The 19224-nt window shown below is 46.0% G+C and overlaps 1 protein-coding gene across 1 annotated transcript in view; it reads left to right on the forward strand.

Moving 5' to 3' along the window:
• The window catches only part of GALNT17 (polypeptide N-acetylgalactosaminyltransferase 17), a 273645-nt gene extending 270430 nt beyond the window's left edge, over positions 1-3215 (forward strand). The window contains exon 5 of the mRNA XM_017543329.2: positions 2966-3215. Within this exon, the coding sequence (XP_017398818.1) occupies positions 2966-3215 (250 nt within the window). The remainder of the gene's footprint in view (positions 1-2965) is intronic.
• The last annotated feature ends 16009 nt before the right edge of the window (positions 3216-19224 follow it).

A 19224-nucleotide genomic window follows, 5' to 3' on the forward strand; every position in this document is an offset into this window, starting at 1 on the left:
GATAGACAGTATGTCTCAACTTTTACCAGGTTCTACTGCAATAATAATCTCCAGTCTCAATGACTTATGACAATACATGTTTCTCTCTTGTGTGCATGGCACGTTAGCTATGGTTGTCTGGCTGTGACTGTGCTTGATTTATCCTCAGTATTCTGAGAGCCAAGGAATCCTCCCGTCTAGGACATCCCATGTTGGTGGCTCAGGGAAAAGAACAGAGGCTGAACTTGGAAATTGCTGTTAAAGTTTCTGCTCTGATGTGACACTGTCACATTGGCTTGCATCCCCTTGGCAAACCAATTCACAGGTCCAGGTTAAGTGTTAACTGAAGGTTGGAGGAAGGAATGTGCTTCGCTGGGGAAGCACTGCAGGTCATTTGGTAATAGGAAGGACTTCCCCAGCGAAGAGGAAGCAAATTATTGGGAACCGTCATACATTGTCCCATAGACAGTGGGATCAGACTTCTCAGCCACAGAAATATTATTGGAACCAAGGTCTTCTGCCTTCATACTCAGTGACTCTTTCACAGCTGATGGATAGGCTGAACTGAATGCTTCTATATGCATGGCCTGGACTTGGATGGGGGTTCATGATGGTTCATCAGGGAGGTCAAGGAGCTTCAGAATGAAGACATGAACCGGACCAGCTACGTTAGAAACCTGGTTCTACCACCAGTTGGCTGTGTAGCCTGAGGCAAGCTACTTAGCCTCCCTGGGCCTCAGTTTCCTCATTTGGATAATGGTGATCATCATATCTGCCTCATAGGATTATCTTGGGGGTTGCATCAGTCAGCACACGTGAAATATTTAAAATGGTGCCTTGCACCAGCAAGTGCTCAATAAAGGTCAGCTATGATTAGCTCATAAGGAAAAATAGTGTGTGTTCAGAGATTATTAGCAAAGGCAGCTGTGCAGTCACTGTGACTTAAGGTGGAGAAATGGTCTAAGAGTTGAGCGGAAGAAGTCCCATGGGAGACGTGGTACTTGGTCTTGGGAGTAGATAGTGAGAGAGGTGGTACTTGGTACCACCTAGCCTCCTTAGGTGGCTAGGCTTTCTGCCAATAGCAAAGGGCATTCCCAGGGGAGAATTTCATGAGTATAGACTTGGCCAGGGCCATGCTTCTAAGCCTGCCTGGAAGCCTTGGAAAATCAGTGCCATTTGGCTTCAGCTTATATGGTGTGTGCAAAAGTATTGGAAGCAGGTAATGGCCCAGGGTATATTTTATTGCTCATTTTAAATAGAAAGATGAGATGAGCCAACAGGTAATTCAATAGCTGCAAATGAAACGAGATGGGTTGTCGACTATGTGTTCTCATTATTCTTCCTGATAATGCAGAGGAATGGGATTTTTGCTTGACTCTGTTCCAAAGCCTGCATTCTGTTGTAAGCTGGGAGATTAATGCCCTGGCTTAGGAGAGAGCCATCTTCTCCTTCTCAAATGTGGGAAATGATCTCTTCCTGTGTCTGCCTCAGAGGCACATGATGGTGGAGGTGTCTGACCATCTGCTGTCTCCTAAGCCAGCCGGGCTACACCTTGAACCTGGAGCCAGATCCCTGATGAATTCCCGCTGCAGCCTCGAGCTGGGGAAGTGAGCAGGGCAGGATTCTGCCTGCCTTTGCATTTAATTAGTTTCCAGCCTTCTATTACTAACCAATTTCATTAGATCTCTTTTAAGAAATCAATTAAATAATCAATTAAAACAACTGAAGTAGTCACACACATGTGCGTGCGCACATGCACACGCGCACACGTGTGCGCGCACACACACACACACACACACACACACGGGGGGGGGAGAGAGAGAGAGAGAGAGAGAGAGAGAGAAGCTAGTGAAATGCATATTAAAACCAGGCCATCCCGGGCAGAAGTGACCTATTTTGGGAAAGGGAATTCAGTGGCAGAAGAAAAAACGAGCAGTGTTAGTCAGTGCCCTGGGGGGAAACTGACAACACTGTATAAAACTGTCAGGAGTGTAAATTAATTCAACCATTGTGGAAGACAGTATGGCAGTTCCTCAAGGATCTGGAAATAGAAATAGCATTTGACCCAGCAATCCCATTACTGGGTATATATCCAAAGGATTATAAATCATTCTATTATAAAGACACATGCACACGTATGTTTATTTCAACACTGTTCACAAGAGCAAAGACTTAGGACCAACCCAAATGCCCATCAATGATAGACTGGATAAAGAAAATGTGGTGCATATTTACCATGGAATACTATGCAACCATAAAAAAGGATGATGTCCTTTGCAGGGACATGGGTGAAGCTGGAAACCATCATTCTCAGCAAACTGACACAAGAACAGAAAACCAAACTCCACATGTTCTCACTCATAAGTGAGTGTTGAACAACGAGAACACATGGACACAGAGAGGGGAACATCACACACCAGGGCCTGTCGGGGGCTGGGGGGCAAAGGGAGGGTTAGCAGGGAGTGGGGGAATTGGAGAAGGATAGCATTAGGAGAAATACCTAATGTAGATGACGGGGCGATGGATTGCAGCAAACCACCATGGCATGTGTATGCCTATGTAACAAACCTGCACGATCTGCACATGTCTCCAAGAACTTACATTATAATAAATGAATATTTTTAAAAACCTGTCATGCATTGTAAATCATAGAGTCCACTGTCAATATGAAAATGAGACTTGGTACTTGCTTCAGCAGGAGATCCCACATTCTGAACTCTTATTCCAGGCTTTCAGGCTGGAGCAGGCATCACTGTGGTCATTCCCATAAGGGTAAAGGTGTGAGCGGATTTCACACACTTCCTGGCCCAGGTGTGAAGCTGCAGGATCCAATGTGTGCAGGTCCCTGGGAGCCTCAGTTTCCATCTGAGTTCCAGGCTTCCCAAAGCCCAGCCTTTTAGCCGAATGCTATTCATTCCCTGTGGTCTTGGGAGGTGTGCCTCAGGAGAGAGAAGAGAAATTTCATGTCTGTTTCTCTGTGTTTCAGGGCTGAGCCGGTTCTGTCCCGCATCCAGGAAAACCGGAAGCGTGTGATCCTCCCCTCTATTGACAACATCAAACAGGACAACTTTGAGGTGCAGCGGTATGAGAACTCGGCCCATGGGTACAGCTGGGAGCTGTGGTGCATGTACATCAGCCCACCAAAAGACTGGTGGGACGCCGGAGACCCTTCTCTCCCCATCAGGTCTGTGACTGGTGAGCTCTGGTGGCCAGTGAGCCCCCAAATTCAAGGGTAAAAAGGAGCCACTGAGAGAGGCCAGGGAAGCCTGCCTTGGGCTGGAGCCGCTGTGTGTACACAGCTCTCCGGGAGCCGCACATGGGTGTCTGGGGATCACAGCTTTCCTGCAGAGGGAGGATGTTGCATTTTGCACCTTTATCTAAAGTTTTCAAGTGCAGCTTTCCAACGGCAATACCGAAAGTTTCAAAGTGATAGTCGTGTTCACACTTCTTTATTCTTCCTTGTATAAGAGGAGCTGTGTTCAGGAGCTTTTAAGGATGAAGTTTGAAAGTTATTTTTTCTGGAGCTATTTTATACTTGAAGCCTCATACTGTTGCCGCGTTTGCAGTGTTTTCCATGATGCAGGATCATAGAAAAGGACAAGCATGTGTGGCGTTCTGGGGAACTGGAGGGCCATGGGGGAGCTCTTTATGGCTCTTGCCCTGGGTCCCACCCAGCTGCCCCTCTGGCTATGAAGATTAATATCTTGAGGCATACCAGTTGCAAAACTCAAATAGAAAGGAGGTTGAGGCTGGGCATGGTGACTCATGCCTGTCATCCCAGTGCTTTGGGAGGCCACGGTGGGTGGATCACCTGACATCAGGAGTTTGAGACCAGCCTGGCCAACATGGTGAAACCCCATCTCTACTAAAAATACAAAAATTAGCCAGGCATGGTTGTAGGTGCCTGTAGTCCCAGCTACTTGGGAGGCTGAGACAGCAGAATCACTTGAACACAGAAGTTGGAGGTGTCAGTGAGCTGAGATCATGCCATTGCACTCCAGTCTGGGCAACAAGAGCAAAACTCCGTCTCAANTACAAAAATTAGCCAGGCATGGTTGTAGGTGCCTGTAGTCCCAGCTACTTGGGAGGCTGAGACAGCAGAATCACTTGAACACAGAAGTTGGAGGTTGCGGTGAGCTGAGATCACGCCATTGCACTCCAGCCTGGGCAACAAGAGTGAAACTCCGTTCAAAAAAAAAAAAAAAAACCAAGGCAGTTGAATGCATTAGGTTGATTTCAATGGTATATTGGTTTTCTCTTGCTGCTGTAACAAATTTCTGTGAAAATGATGACTTGAAATAGCACAGGTAGATGCTGCTACAGCATCTGTCTTGAGGTCGGAAGTTTGCAATGAGTCGATGAAGCTAAAATCGAGGAGGAGTGGGCCCCTCTGCGGGCTCTCGGGGAGATCCATCTCTTTGCCTTTTACAGCTTCCAGAAGCTGTTCCCTCCCTTGGCTCTTGGCTATGTTGCGTCTCCCTTTCTTTCCAGCTTGCTTCATCACATGACCTTTTCCTCCTTTGCTGCCTTCCCTCCCACTTGTACAGACTCTTGTGATTGATTACATTTTGGATCCATATGCCGAATCTAGGATCATCTCCCCATCTTGAGATACTGAACTTAATCACATCTGTGAAGTCCTTTTCCTAATCTCTGGAACCTGTGAATGGTCCCTCATTTTGAGAAAAAGTGAAATGAGAGTGTTCCCTTATCCCCCTTGCAGGGTGTGTGACAGGGGTGTGGCTTGCTTCTTCAGTGCCCCACTGCTCAAAGCCCTAGGGGCATCATGCAAATGGGCAGGTTGCAGGGAGCATTTTTGGGCTCTGACCCCATGGCAGTGTCTAGGGTTGAGTGTTTACAGCTCCTGAAGTCCCAGTGGGTGTGTATTACAGTGTGCTCTTTCAGCTTTGCCATCTGCAGGCAGGTTGTGTTCATCAGCTTAGTTAGACCCTCTGCCTTATCACAATTACAGAGGGCTTTCTGTATCCTGGATTCTTGCCCTAGTGTATCAGAAAAGCCAAATCACTTGTGGGCTTGTAGAATGAGCACAAGGTCTTCTTGAGTGGTGGAGGTAGCTCTCAATGAGAGGGATGGGGAGCTGGAAGGGGGATGGAGTGGGAAGGTGGTCTTTCCCTGGAGTTGGGTCACCCAACTGCCAGACTCTCCTGTAACCACCCCCGGACTAACTCCCCTCAGCATCCACATCATTCTGCTGCCAGTGTCTGCTGGTGTCTGTCTGTGTATTCTTCTGTCCCTCTCAATGTCCAGCTGCCTGTGTCTGTGCCAACTACAGTCCCAGGTTTTTATGGGCATAGGATGGGGGGGTCATGGTAGGCCAAAAGGCAACTTTTTGAGTGCGAAAACAGGAATACCTGTCCTCTTTTATGTCTGTGGGCACAGGCCTGAGGGTGGAGTCATCACCAGAGTCCCTGTCCTTCTCTACCTAGAACTTTCCTGCCCCCATCCCATATCAAAAGGCCTTTTCAGATGTGATGTGGAAATCCTAATCTCTGGAACCTGTGAATGGTACCTTATTTGGGGAAAAGGGCTTTGTTGAAAATCCTCTGATCCCGGATTTATAGTTCAATACGTTGTGTGAGTTTTACCTGAGGGACAAACTGACTCTTAAAATCATGGTTCTGTCTTAAATTGGGAGTGGCAGGAGAGGCCTGTGTACCTGGGCTCGGTTTTAGGGGTATGCTTCTTGGTGTTAAGATAATAAGATAGAATAATGGAGTAGGGATGAAGAATTTTTACAGACAATCATAAAGTTCTTTCTCAGTTTAAAAATTTGTGATTAACAAGAGTAAGAGTTTAGCTAGGCCCAGTGGCCCACATCTGTAATCCTAGAACCTTGGGAGGCCAAGGTGGGAGGATTGCCTGAGTTCAGGAGTTTAAGACCAGCCTGGGCAACATAGCAAGACTATGTCTCCACTGAAATAATAATTAAAAAAAAAATAGCCAGGGTGGTGGTGTGCTCTTGTAATCCCAGCTACTCAGGAGGCAGAGGAGGGAGTATTGCTGGAGCCCAGGAGGTCGAGGCTGCAGTGAGCTGTGATCATGCTACTGCATTCTAACCTGGGCAACAGAGGGAGACTCTATCACAGATTTAAAAAAAAAAAAGTGATTTTTGAGAAGTTCTGTTATTTTCCTGCCCATACCAAAAGCTGAAAAATTACATTTGAGTAGAGCCAGCCATGGGCAAATTTTTACAGCAGAGAAGGTAAGCTATCCTATGGTTCAGTTCCCACCCCACTGTTAATCATGCAGTGTTTCAGGACCACATCCGTGGCTATCTGCAAATAATATTAATAGTTTAAGATTAACTAAATCAAAACCTTCAGAGAAGTTTGGGTCTTAATGGTGAGGGCTTGAAGACATACTGACCTTCAGATCTCAAAGGGATGAAACTCAAACGATGGACTGACAGACGGTGAGTTTCACATGTTGGCTGAAAGATGCTTTCTCTCAAGTGTCCACACTGACACTCAGGAGGCCAGCCTTCAGCCAGGACAGATGACAGAAAGGAAGTGTGACTGTAAGTGTTAACAACAGAGAAAAAGAAGTGCTTTAGTGGAGTACCTTCGGATGCCCAGTAGACATCCGTGATGACTGTCTCTGAGCGTATAAGGCTCCAAGCAAAAAGTTAGCTTGTATTTCATGAGTTACGGTAACATTAACAGATGATTAATACGCACTTTAAAAAGACTCAAGAAAATAGAGTCATGATCATGAGTCATTAATATTACATGCATCTCTGACGTACAAAATAGAATCAAATGCCAATTATCTCTTTTTAATGTGTCTTAACTTACAGAATGCTTAATTTGTTAATAGTTGATGGGGATATTTAATTGCACGGATGAATTTTTATGGCCCTTCTGAAATTATTAAGCGGATACAATATGCTTTCTTAGACATGAGTACATGGCGGTTTCTCTTTCTTGCTGTGATGCCAAAATTTTGATAGTTACAATTTTACTCCAGTGAAAGATGAGCCGAGGAGAATGCTTCATCATCCAAATGGTATTACATTAGATGCATCTTCAGATACTAAGACTTCCTGGTAAGCAACATAATATAGGAGATTTGCATTAAGGGAATGGATATTCCTTCTGTTTCAGTTCCTTTCCTGTTTCTTTCTATATATAAATACCTCTCTTGTCCTGCCTGCTAAATAGCTATTTTCTCAGGTTTTCTATTTGTCCTCTGTTCTTCCTTGTTTACACCAGTGTTTCCAGTATAGCAAGTGTGTGTGTGCCATTAAAGAGGGCAAAGGCCGGATTGTAAGGGTAAGAGGTGGGGGAATGGAAGAACACAGGTCCTGCCCAAGGGGGCAGCTGCTCCCAGCGCTGCTTTATGGTGATGGGGGTACATAGGGCCACTGTGGTCATGTCTTCAAAATTTTAAGAGAAGCCGTAAATCTAGAGCCTTTGTGAAATCTCCTATCTTCTAAATGTTGACAATAAACCCCTCTTCTTCAAAACGACAAGGACCCAACCACATGTGTCTAGACTGCCTTTGACCACTGAGCCCCCAGAACTTGATCTTGCCTTTACACCCAGCCCCTTGGAGACCTCTGTGGTTCCCAGGATAGCTTTCATTTATGCATCTTGCACTGACAGTGCGTATCTATGGTATGTAGTGTGGGTGTCATGGAGGATGTATTAATTCTTGAACTGCTATAAAGAAATATCTGAGTCTGGGTAATTTATAAAGAAAGAAGGTTTAATTGGCCTAGGGTTCAGCTGGCTGTACAGGAGGCATGGAGGCTTCTGCTTCTGGGGAGGCCTCAGGAATCTTATAGTCATGGCTGAAGGGGAAGCAGGTAAGTCTTACATGGCCAGAGTAGGAGGAAGAAGAGACAGGAGAAGGTCCCACACACTTTTAAATAACCAGATCTCATGAGAACTCTATCATGAACACAGCACCAAAGGGATGGTGCTAACCCATTCATGAAGGATCCACCCCTATGATCCCGTCACCTCCTACCTGGCCTCACCTCCAACACTGGGGATTACAATTCAACATGAGATTTGGGCAGGGGCACAGAGCCAAACCATGTCAGTGGGGCTAGGGGATTTTGGGAAAGTGTCGCTCAAAGCCATAGGAGCAACGTGGCCAGACTTCCTGGAACTCCAGTTAAGCCTGTAGAGATTCCCCTCCAGCTGTGCCATTGTGTGTCCATAGCCCTTTGTTCGTCTGTGTGAGAGTTTGTGCAGCACTGAGCCAGCTCTTGCCTCTGTGTTGAGAAGCTTCTTAAATCTACTGTCTTAAGCTCTGATTGTTCTCCAAGGGTGACTTCCTTTCTGTTAGGTGGTTCTTGCATTGCTACAAAGAAATAGCTGAGGCTGAGTAATTTATAAAGGAAAAAGGTTTAATTGGCTCACAGTTCTGCAGGCTGTACAAGCGTGGCACTGGCATTGGCTTGGCTTTTGGGGAGGCCTCATGGAGCTTTGACTAATGGCAGAAGGTGAAGTGGGAGCAGGCACATCTCACCACAAAAGCAGGAAGAAGAGGCTGGGCAAAGTGGCTGACACCTGTAACCCCAGCACTTTGAGAGGCCGAGGTGGGCCAGTCACCTGAGGTCAGGAGCTCAAGACCAGCCTGGCCAACATGGAGAAACCCTGTCTCTACTGGAAATACAAAAAGTAGCTGGGCATGGTGACACACACCTGTAATCCCAGCTACTCAGGAGGCTGGGGAGGGGGAATCACTTGAACTCAGGAGGCAGAGGTTACAGTGAGCTAAGATCACACCATGGCACTCCAACCTGGGTGACAGAGCAAGGCTCTGTCTCAAAAAAGAAAAAAGAAAGAAAAAAAGAGATTGGAGAGTTAGAAAGACAAGCTGTTGTTTATAGGAAGTTATACCATTGATCCATATTAATAATGATGACAAACTGATTATTATTAGATTTACCATTTATTGAACGCATATTGAGGGCTTTATATATAGCTTTTCATTTACTCTTTTTTTGTATGTGTGAGATGGAGTCTTGCTCCGTTGCCCAGGCTGGAGTGCAGTGGTGCAATCTTGGCTCACTGCAACCTCCGCCTCCCGGGTTCAAGCAATTCTCCTGTCTCAGCCTCCCAAGTAGCCGGGTGCGAGATACCATGCCTGGCTATTTTTTTTTTTCGTATTTTTAGTGGAGACGAGGTTTCACCATGTTAGCCAGGATGGTCTCGATTTCCTGATCTCATAATCCACCTGCCTCAGCTTCCCAAAGTGCTAGGATTACAGATGTGAGCCACCACAACCAACCTGATTTACTCTTAGTAGTCATAAGGCCAGTACCAAATGATTAGGCAATATATATATGTTTTCAATGTCTGTACCACATTGGGGTGTAGGAAGTCTGAACCTCCAGGCTGCTGTCTCGACCCCGTGCAGGCAATGGCTCCCTTCAGCTGGCCTCTCCCAGGCACCCTCAATTTCTGCCTTCTTGTTTGCCCTGTGTCCTGTTATTGCTGGAGTCTCCATGCTCTGGTGAGCCACTGTCTAGGGCAGCGGTCCTCAACCCCTGAGCGGCAGGTGGGTACTGGTCCTGGTCCATAGCCTGCTGGGAACGGAACCTGTGAGTGGTGGTGAGTGTTAGGTGAGTGAGCACACGAAGCTTCATTTGTATTTCCAGCCACTCCCCATCTCCCATGTTCCCGCCTGAGCTCGGCTTCTCATCAGATCAGCGGTGGCATCAGATTCTCATGGGAGCACAGATCCTATTGTGAACTGCACGTATGAAGGGTGTAGGTTGTGCTCCTCATGAGAATCTAATGCCTGATGATCTGTGGTGGAACAGTTTAATCCTGAAACTCTCCCTACCTGCCATCCCCATTCATGGGAAAATTGTCTTCCATGAAACCAGTCCTTGGTGCCAAAAAGGTTGGGGACTGCTGGTCTAGGGCATCCCTTCTGGTTTTGTTTATGATATTGTTTTTAATTGTGGCAAAAATATATGTAACATACATTTTACCATCTTATTCATTGTAAAATGTGAGATTTGGTGACAATAAGGACATTCCCAATGTAGTATAACCATCTCCATGATCTACTTCCAGAGTTTTCTTATTCCCCCAAATATCGACCCAATGACCATTAAGCAGTCACTTCCTGTTCCTCCCTCTCACCAAGCCGTGACAGCGGCCAATCTACTTTCTGTCTCTATGGATTTGCCTAGTGTGGACATTTCCTGTAAGTGGAGTCCTATAGAATGTGGCTTTTTGTTTCTGGCTTCTTCCATTAGCATACAGCTTCTTCCATTAACATTCAGAAACCCATTGCATTTCTTGGCAGACATCCTTTTAAGGTGGTTGCAAGTCCACATTCCTTTGGCAGGTTCCATATCTGGTTTCTGGGATTTGCACACCTTTGTCCTTCTTGGGTGGAAACATGGTGAGACTGGGTTTCAGGATGCAGGGGAGTCTCAGCTCCTTGATAGGATGTGTTCTTCCAGGCCCTTGGTCCCTCACTCACCCAAGAATGGGGGAGAGGACCCCACTGGGCACAGTGAGCACATATAAGTAAATATCAGACCCCAAGGAGTTTTGCAGAAAGTGATTTATTTAGGCGGAGAGAGAGAAAAAGGAGAAAGAAATAGATAGAGAGTAAGCGAGCTCCCACACTGTCATGAGAGGGGATCCAGAAATGGAGTCTTCCGAGATGTGGGAGAAGGGTACTTTTAACATGGGAATTATTCCCACCCCATTCAAGTTTTCTGTCCTATGAATATGAGTTCCTTTAAACTTCTGCTGGAGTGATTGATCTTTGATTTCTGACATCTGATTGATTGTTTGGCCCACAGTCCTCCCGTAGCTACTCACAGGCTTTTCTAAACAAAGGAAACTCACCTGGGCAGCCTATCTTCTCAAGTGTGCAAAAGTTAAACAAAGACCTCTGAGCTCCTGGATGCAGGCGTGACAGAAGGCAGGTCGGGCATGTCACTGGGAAGTTCTTGCCTTTGAAACCACGCCCCTTGTGGACCTGAGGACCCTTCAATGGCTTCCCTGACATAGGGCTCCCCTGTGCTCCACAGGCCCTGCTCCCTTTCCTACGTGTGGGTCACACCAGTAAGCATGTGGCTCCACTTCCAGGGACACCAGCTACTAGGCTTGGGGTTAGATGATAGGACTCTCCCCACTCCGTTGGAGTACAGCTTGCTTCTGGGAAACCCTCCTGACACCTTCCTCTCCCAGACTCCACTTACTTATCCTAAATACTCAACTAATCGGTTTGTCTATCTATTGAAATTTTGCAAGATCTCTTTGAATGTAGCATCTATTTTCAGAATGTGTTCAGCCCCAGTGTGGACATGAAGAGCCCTGTTTTAACACAGTACATACATCTGAAGGCATGGAACAGAGTGAAAGGGAAATTCTGAAGACAGAAGGAAGGGGTGGGGCTGATTGGGAAAGAAAGATCCTGAAGAAGGAGGCGTGGGTGGGCTAAGGACATGAAGAGTGGTTTGGTCTTGAACGGTAGGAAGGGCAAGCTCACGCTGTCTGACTCACATTTTTCCTTGTGAACAAGGAGAGAAATTCACCTGTTAAGAGTGAGAGGTGGGCCTTGGGTAGGAGGCTCCCAAAAAGAGTTAAAGGTCTGGAATCATTGCTGAGAGGAATGAAGATGGGTGAGTTCACCAAAAACAGAAAAAATAATGGCTATTTGAAGGTGCAAGGAATCTAAATTCAACAGAGTTTCCACCAGGATTTCTGTTTTTAAGTTATTTTTAGAGATAAGATCTCCCTCTGTTATTCAGGCTGGAGAGCAGTGGTGAGATCTTAGTTCACTGTGGCCGCCGCCAACTCCTGGGCTCAAGCGATACTCCTGCCTCAGCCTCCAAAGGAGCTGGGACCACAGCCATGTGCCACCATGCACAGCTAGTTTTTTAATATTTTAATATTTTTTTTTTTTGAGACAGAATCTCACTCTATCTTCCAGGCTAGAGTGCAATGATGCCATCTTGGCTCACTGCAACCTTCACCTCCTGGTTTCAAGTGATTCTCCTACCTCAGCCTTCTGAGTAGCTGGGATTAAAGGTGTCCACCATCACATCCGACTAATTATTGTACTTTTTTAGTTGAGATGGGGTTTTATCATGTTGGCAAGACTGGACCTCAAGTGATCCACCTGCTTCAGCCTCTCAAATTGCTAGGATTACATACGTGAGCCCCTGCGCCCAGCTCTAATGTAAAAAAACAAGCTTGAAAGTCGAGGGTCTTGCTATGTTGCCCAGGCTGGTCTTGATCTGTTGGCCTAAGCAATCCTCTTCCCTTGTCCTCTCAAAGCCCTAGGATTATGAGCAAGAGCCACTGCACCTCATCCCAGTTGTGCTTTGTTATGAACTCAGATTTTCTTATTCATGACATCGTGTGTATATATGGGGAAAGAATTAGGTGTAAGATAAGAATGAAGCATAACATTTATTTAGCCTGAAGACACCTAGGTTAGGTGCACCATAAGTTCATGAAAACCTGGCTTAGCTCTGCAACCTTCAGAGAACTTTTGCTCATAGCTTAAAAACTGCTTATCTCTACTGTTCTCTCCAGCTGCAAAAGCCTGGGACTTTCACCATCAGAGGGAAGGTTCTAAAGGACCACTGATGGGACCTTTTTTGTTGTTTTTTTGAGATGGAGTTTCACTCTTGTTGCCAAGGCTGGAGTGCAATGGCACCATCTTGGCTCAATGCAACCTCTGCTTCCTGGGTTCAAGGGATTCTCCTACCTCAGCCTCCCGAGTAGCTGGGAGGCATGTGCCACCATGCCCTGCTACTTTTGTATTTTTAGTAGAGACAGGATTTCTCCATCTGGGTCAGGCTGGTCTTGAACTCCTGACCTCAGGTGACTCACCCACGTTGGCCTCCCAAAGTGCTAGTATTACAAGTGTGAGCCACAATGCCTGGCCGGGACATTTTACAGCATGTTGCTTTCAGTGAACTGGCTGAAAGCTGAGTCAGGCGTCTTCTATAAAGTGACAGTGTTTCCTCTCTACTCTATGTTATGTGGGCCTATAATTAGTGACATTACTCATTAATAACTAATTCAAGGCAATGGTTAACAATTAGCAATCCTTAATCCAATATGCAATTTGATAATAAATTATAAGGTACAAGTGCTGTTAGAGCCTGTTAAATTGCTTTAATTGAAAGGGATGCCCTGGTTATATAGTCGCTGGGATCTCAAATTCTGTGCACAGATGTATACAAAGGGAGAAGGTTATATTTTCTTCCCTAGAGGAATATGACTGGCTTACAGAGGAGGACAGCTTTAAGAGAAGAAATCAGACTTCTTTAGACTTTAAAATAGAGATATCTTTCCTATGCATCAGCAAATATATTTTAGGAGCCAATTGTGTGCTCAGTTTTGTGGTAAGCATTTCCAGTAGGGACAGTATTGGTAAATGAAATGATTCTCCTCTCCTGAAAGAGTTCATGGGCTGGCTTGTGACACAGGCTTTCAAATGCGTGTGATAGCACTTCAGTGCAAGGACATGTGGAATCATGGAGGGAGGGAGTTTGCCATTGGAGTGGATAGAAAAACTCATAGCCGTAACTAACCCTGGAATGTTCTATGTGCTGGGTACTGTTCTTGTGTTTTGCACAATACAACTCTACTTACTTCTCATTCTCACCCTATGAGATGAGTTTTTTTTTTTTTTTTTTTTTTTTTTTTTTTTTTTTTTTTTTTTTTTGAGACAGAGTCTTACTCTGTTGCCCAGGCTGGAGTGCAGTGGTGCCATCTCAGCTCACTGTGATCTCCACCTCCCAGGTTTAAGTGATTCTCCTGCCTCAGCCTCACAAGTAGCTGGGACTATAGGCATCCTAAGCTCAAGCGATTCACCTGCCTCAGTCTCCCAAAGTGCTGGGATTACAGGTGTGAGCCACTGTGCCCAGCCAAGATGAACATTATTATATTCTTTTTATGGGCAGAGCTGCTGAGGCATGAGTTAAGCGCCTTACCCAAGGCCACACACCTGGTACGAGGTGAAGCTGGGATTCGTGTGTAGTCAGGCCCAGTCTGTGCTCTTAGCCGCTGTTCTCTCTTTTCTGGGAAAGATGTGAGTAGCTGGACCTTGCAAGCTAGAGGAGATTTTCACAGGCTGAGTACCTGGGAGATAACCCAGTGGAGGGTATAGTTCTGCAAATGAGTGTGTTTGGGATCTTCAAGCCCACTCTCATGTTTCATGATGCAACAGAACTCTTGAAACTCAGAAAAGCTATAAAATCATGGTTATTATTTGCTAATGATGAAAAGATACAGATGAAAATCAGCAGGCCGGGTGCCCTGGCTCACACCTATAATCCCAGCACTTTGGGAGGGCAAGGCAGACAGATCACCTGAGGTCAGGAGTTCGAGACCAGCCTGGCCAACATGGTGAAATACTGTCTCTACTAAAAATACAAAAAGTAGCTAGCTGGGTGTGGTGGTGCACACCTGTAATCCAAGCTATTCGGAAGGTTGAGGCAGGAGAATCACTTGAACATGGGAGGCGGAGGTTGCAGTGAGCCGAGATCACGCCATTGCACTCCAGCTGGGGCAACACAGCAAGACTCCTTCTCAAAAAATAAAAAGTCTGCTAAGATGCGTGGAAGAGTCCAGCAGAAGCCAAGTGCAACCTTCCAATCATCCTCTTCCAGTGGAGTCATGTGGACAGGGTGATTTGCCCAGCAGTGGCACATAACAACTTGTTTGAAGTACTGCTGACCGGGAAGCTCACGTGAGCCTGGGTTTTTACTGTAGGTCAGTCATATAGGCATGGAGAGCCCTGCGTGACTGTCCCTGGCTACTGAACCTCCAGCCCTCGCCCACTAGAAGTTGAACTGCTGTGGCACAGTCCAGGGCCTCCTCCTGCAAAGACAATCTTATCAGGGAGGATATTCCAAGGGCTTAGAGGTTGTCTCGCAGCAGTTGATCCAGGGCCAGTTTTTTCTTTGGATTGTGTGGGGTTTGGGCAACCCAAGCCCTCAGAGCTAGCCCTTTACTGCACAATGAAGATGACGTGTTTAGTGTCTTACTAGGATACTGAAGGTGGGAAATATGCATTAAGAAAACAGAGGAAAGGGGTTGGGTGCGATGACTCTGGTCTGTAATCTTAGCACATCAGGAGGCTGAGGCGGGAAGATCACTTGAAGCCAGGAGTTCAAGGCCAGCCTGGACATAGTGAGATCCCATCTATATTCCTTTTTGTTGTTGTTGTCGAGACAGAGTCTCACTCCATCACCCAGGCTGGAGTGCAGTGGCGTGATCTCGACTCACCGCAATCTCCGCCTCCCGGATTCAAGCAGTTATCGTACCTCAGCCTCCCTAGTAGGTGGAATAACAGGCACCCCACCACCACGCCTGGCGAAGTTTTTTGTATTTTGAGTAGAGACAGGGTTTCACCATGTTGGCTAGCTGGTCTCCTGACTTCAAGTGATCTGCCCACCTTGGCCTCCTAAAGTGCTGGGATTACAGGAGTCAGCCACTGTGCCTGGCCCCATCTCTATTCTTTAAAAATCTAAAATAAAAATAGAGGATAGATGGAAGACTATTCAGTCTTCATCTGGAAGTCTTCATCTTCCTGATAAAAACATGTGCTATGATGTATAGAGGGCCCTAATAGCCAAACGAGGGAGCCCAGACTCACTCTATTCATCTTGTGAGGCAAACTAAAAATGAATAAAAAGCCAATTGGGAGAGACAGAAAGTAGAATAGGCCTGGTGTGGTGACTCATTGCCCACACCTGTAATCCCAAGGCTTTCGGAGACCGAAGTAGGCGGATCACCTGAGGTTAGGAGTTCGAGACCAGCCTGGCCAACATGGTGAAAACCCATTTCTACTAAAAATACAAAAGTGATCCAGGAGTGGTGACAGGGCCTGTAGTCCCAGCTACTCAGGAGGCTGAGGCAGGAGAATTGCTTGAACCCGGGAAGTGGAGGTTGCAGTGAGCCTGGAGAGCACCCCTGCACTCCATCCTGGCTGACAGGGAGAAACTCCATCTCAAAACCAAAAGAAATAAAATAAAGTAGAATAGTGCTTGCCCACTATTAGTGAGTCACCCCTATCTGTGGAGGAGGGAAAGATAGAGGAGTGACTGAAAATGACACTGGGGCTTTGGGGTAGAAGTGATCAAAATCTTCTAAAGTTGATTTTTATGATGGTATATAACTCTATGGCTATACTAAAAACTATTGGCTTGTACACATCAAGCAGGTGAATTGTATGGTCCCTGAATTCTGTCTCAGAAGCTGATGGCCATCTGAAAATGGTGGATGACCAGTCCTTCAACAAGATGAAGACTGGTTGGGTATCCATTCTTGGCTCACAATGGCCTGGAATATTTCTCTCGGGTTAACCTGAGATCTTGCCTGTCCCTTCTTTTGTTAGAGGAGCACAGAGTACACCAGATGATCGAATCAGGGTCAAATTTTAAATCAGCAGAGTTCGCCATGGCAGAGTCCTGAGTAGGAATTTAGAAACTGAGTGTGATGATTGATGCTGAGTGTCAACTCGATTGGATTGCAGGATGCAAAGTAGCATTCCTGAGTGTGTCTGTGAGGATGTTGTCAAAGGAGATTAACATTTGAGTAGGTGGACTGGGAGAGGCGAACCCATCCTCAATCTGTTTGGGCACCAGCTAATCAGCTGCCAGCATGGCTAGAACAAAAGCAGACAGAGGAACGTGGAAGGACTTGATTGGCTGAGTCTTCCGGCCTCATCTTTCTCCCGTGCTGGATGCTTCCCACCCTTGAACGTTAGACTCCAAGTTCTTCAGCTTCTGGACTCTTGGACTCACACCAGTGGTTCTCTTGGACCTTTAGCCACAGACTGAAGCCTGCACTGTGGCTTCCCTCCTTTTGAGGTTTTGGGGCTCAGACTGGCTTCCTTGCTCCTCAGCCTGCAGACGGCCTATTGTGGGTCTTCACTTTGTGATCGTGTGAGTCAATTCTCCTTAGCAAACTCCCCTTCATGTCTACAGCTCTTCTGTTAGTCAGTCCCTCTAGAGAACCCGCATGAATACACCAAGGAACATCCTTGGCAAAGGTTTAGCATCACACAGACCAGACCAGCTGAGGCCACTGACCTCCCTGGGCCTGGCGTAGAATCCTGGTCCATTGCAGCATGTTGTGGGTAAGGTCAGGTCAAAGGCTGGTACTTCTCCTTGGTATAGCAAAGTAGAGTTCATAAAGCAATCCAGCCAGGGGCCAAGTGAGTGCTGTCACATTTCAGGAAGAGAAAAATCACAGTGAAGGAGATAGACATTCTCCCCCTCTTTTTTTCCCCTGTCCTGCTAGTCTTCCAATAACAGAAAAATGGCCGATTCACGTTTGGCACCCATGGGGTCTGTGTCTTTAGGGAGGTCACTCACTTGTTGTGTAAATATGTTTTTAACTTTCTTGTCCTTAAAACTTCGCCAGCAGTGAAAGGTGTATATCTTTTGGTCCCTTAGATGAAAAGCACTGATTATAAATGCTCTGAAGTTGTGGCATGGGCTTTGTAGATACTCAGTGTTTCAGTTAATAGAATTCTACTACAGAAGCAAGACATGGAGAGATATATGGTTACAAAAAAACCCTCCACAGAATTCTGTTTGCTTTCTTCAGGGGACCAGTCTGGAGAAGGCTGGTTGACAGAGGGTGTAGGTTCAATGGAGGGAATTCACATCACACTAGAAGAGGCATTATTATAAAATATTACTCAGGAATATGGATGGAGGTAGTAACTCATGCCTGTCATCCCAGCACTTTGGGAGGCTGAGGTGAGAGGATTGTTTGAAACCAGGAGTTCATGACCAGCCTGGGCAGCATAGCAAGACCCCATCTCTACAAAAAAATTTTTTAAATGAGCTGGACGTGGTGGTACATGCCTGAAACTGCCTTTGCAAAATTATGACTGAGACAGTGAAAAAGATCTAACCTAAACGACTCCATCTTCCTTCCTTCCTTCCTTCCTTCCTTCCTTCCTTCCTTCCTTCCTTCCTTCCTTCCTTCCTTCCTTCCTCCCTCCCTCTTTCTCTCCCTCCTTCCTTCCACCCCTTCCTCCCTCCTTCCTTCCCCTTCTCTTTTCCTCTCTTCCTCCCTTCCTTCCTCACTGTGTTGCCCAGACTGGAGTGCAGTGGCACCACCTCAGCTCACCACAACCTCCATCTCATGGGTTCAAGTGATTCTCCTGCCTCAGCCTCCCAAGTTGCTGGGACTACAGGTGCCCGCTACCACCCCCAGCTAACTTTTTGTATTTTTAGTAGAGATGGGATTTCACCATGCTAGGCAGGCTGGTCTTGAACTCCAGACCTCAAGTAATCTACCTGCCTCAGCCTCCCAAAGTGCAGGGATTACAGGTGTGAGCTACCACCTGTTTTCTAAGAGACCTGTTTTCTAAGACAGATTTGAACCACAAATGTTGATACTCAGTTTACTTCTCTGTAAGATGGTGGATTTGGACTAGATGTCATGTAGATGCTGTATTAGTCAGGGTTCTCTAGAGGGACAGAACTAATAGGATTATATGCAGATATATGAGTTCATTAAATATTAACTCACATGATGACAAGGTCCCACAATAGGCCATCTGTCTTAAGCTGAGGAGCAAGGAAACCAGTCCAAATTCCAAAACTGAAGAACTTGCAGTCTGATGTTTGAAGGCAGAAAGCATCAGCACAGGAGAAAGATGCAGGCAGGGAGGCTAGGCTAGTCTGGTCTTTTCACACTTTTCTGCCTGCTTTATATTCTAGCCGTGCTGGGTGGTGCCCACCCCAGCTGAGGGTGGGTCTGCCTCTCCCAGGCCACTGGCTCAAATGTTCATCTCCTTTGGCAACACCCTCATAGACACACCCAGGATCAATGCTTTGCATCTCTCAATCCAATCAAGTTGACCCTCAGTATTAACCATCACAGATGCATTGGATCAGATGTCTTCAGATTCTTCATTTGTAAAGGGGATAATAATAGTACTGTCTAGTAGAATTGTTGTGAAGATTAAATGAGATAATACACGTAAAATGCTTAAAACGGTCCAGGGCACATAGTAAGTGCTCTAGGAATAAAAGCTCTTCTTGTTATCATATGATTAGAGCAGTTGTCTACAATGGCAGTCTTGCTCCTCGTTTTGGGAATATTGTAACCCTTTTCTTCTTATCTGGTCGAGGTCATACAACCAAATAGTTATAACAAATAACTTGATCACTGGATTATCACTCATTTATATCCTACACATGAAACAGACTCTGGATGCTAATAAAAGAGAAACTGTTGTTTTGTTTTGTTTTGTTTT

Source organism: Cebus imitator, unplaced genomic scaffold (assembly GCF_001604975.1).
Source record: "Cebus imitator isolate Cc_AM_T3 unplaced genomic scaffold, Cebus_imitator-1.0 Scaffold153, whole genome shotgun sequence".
NCBI classification, from domain to species: Eukaryota; Metazoa; Chordata; class Mammalia; order Primates; family Cebidae; genus Cebus; species Cebus imitator.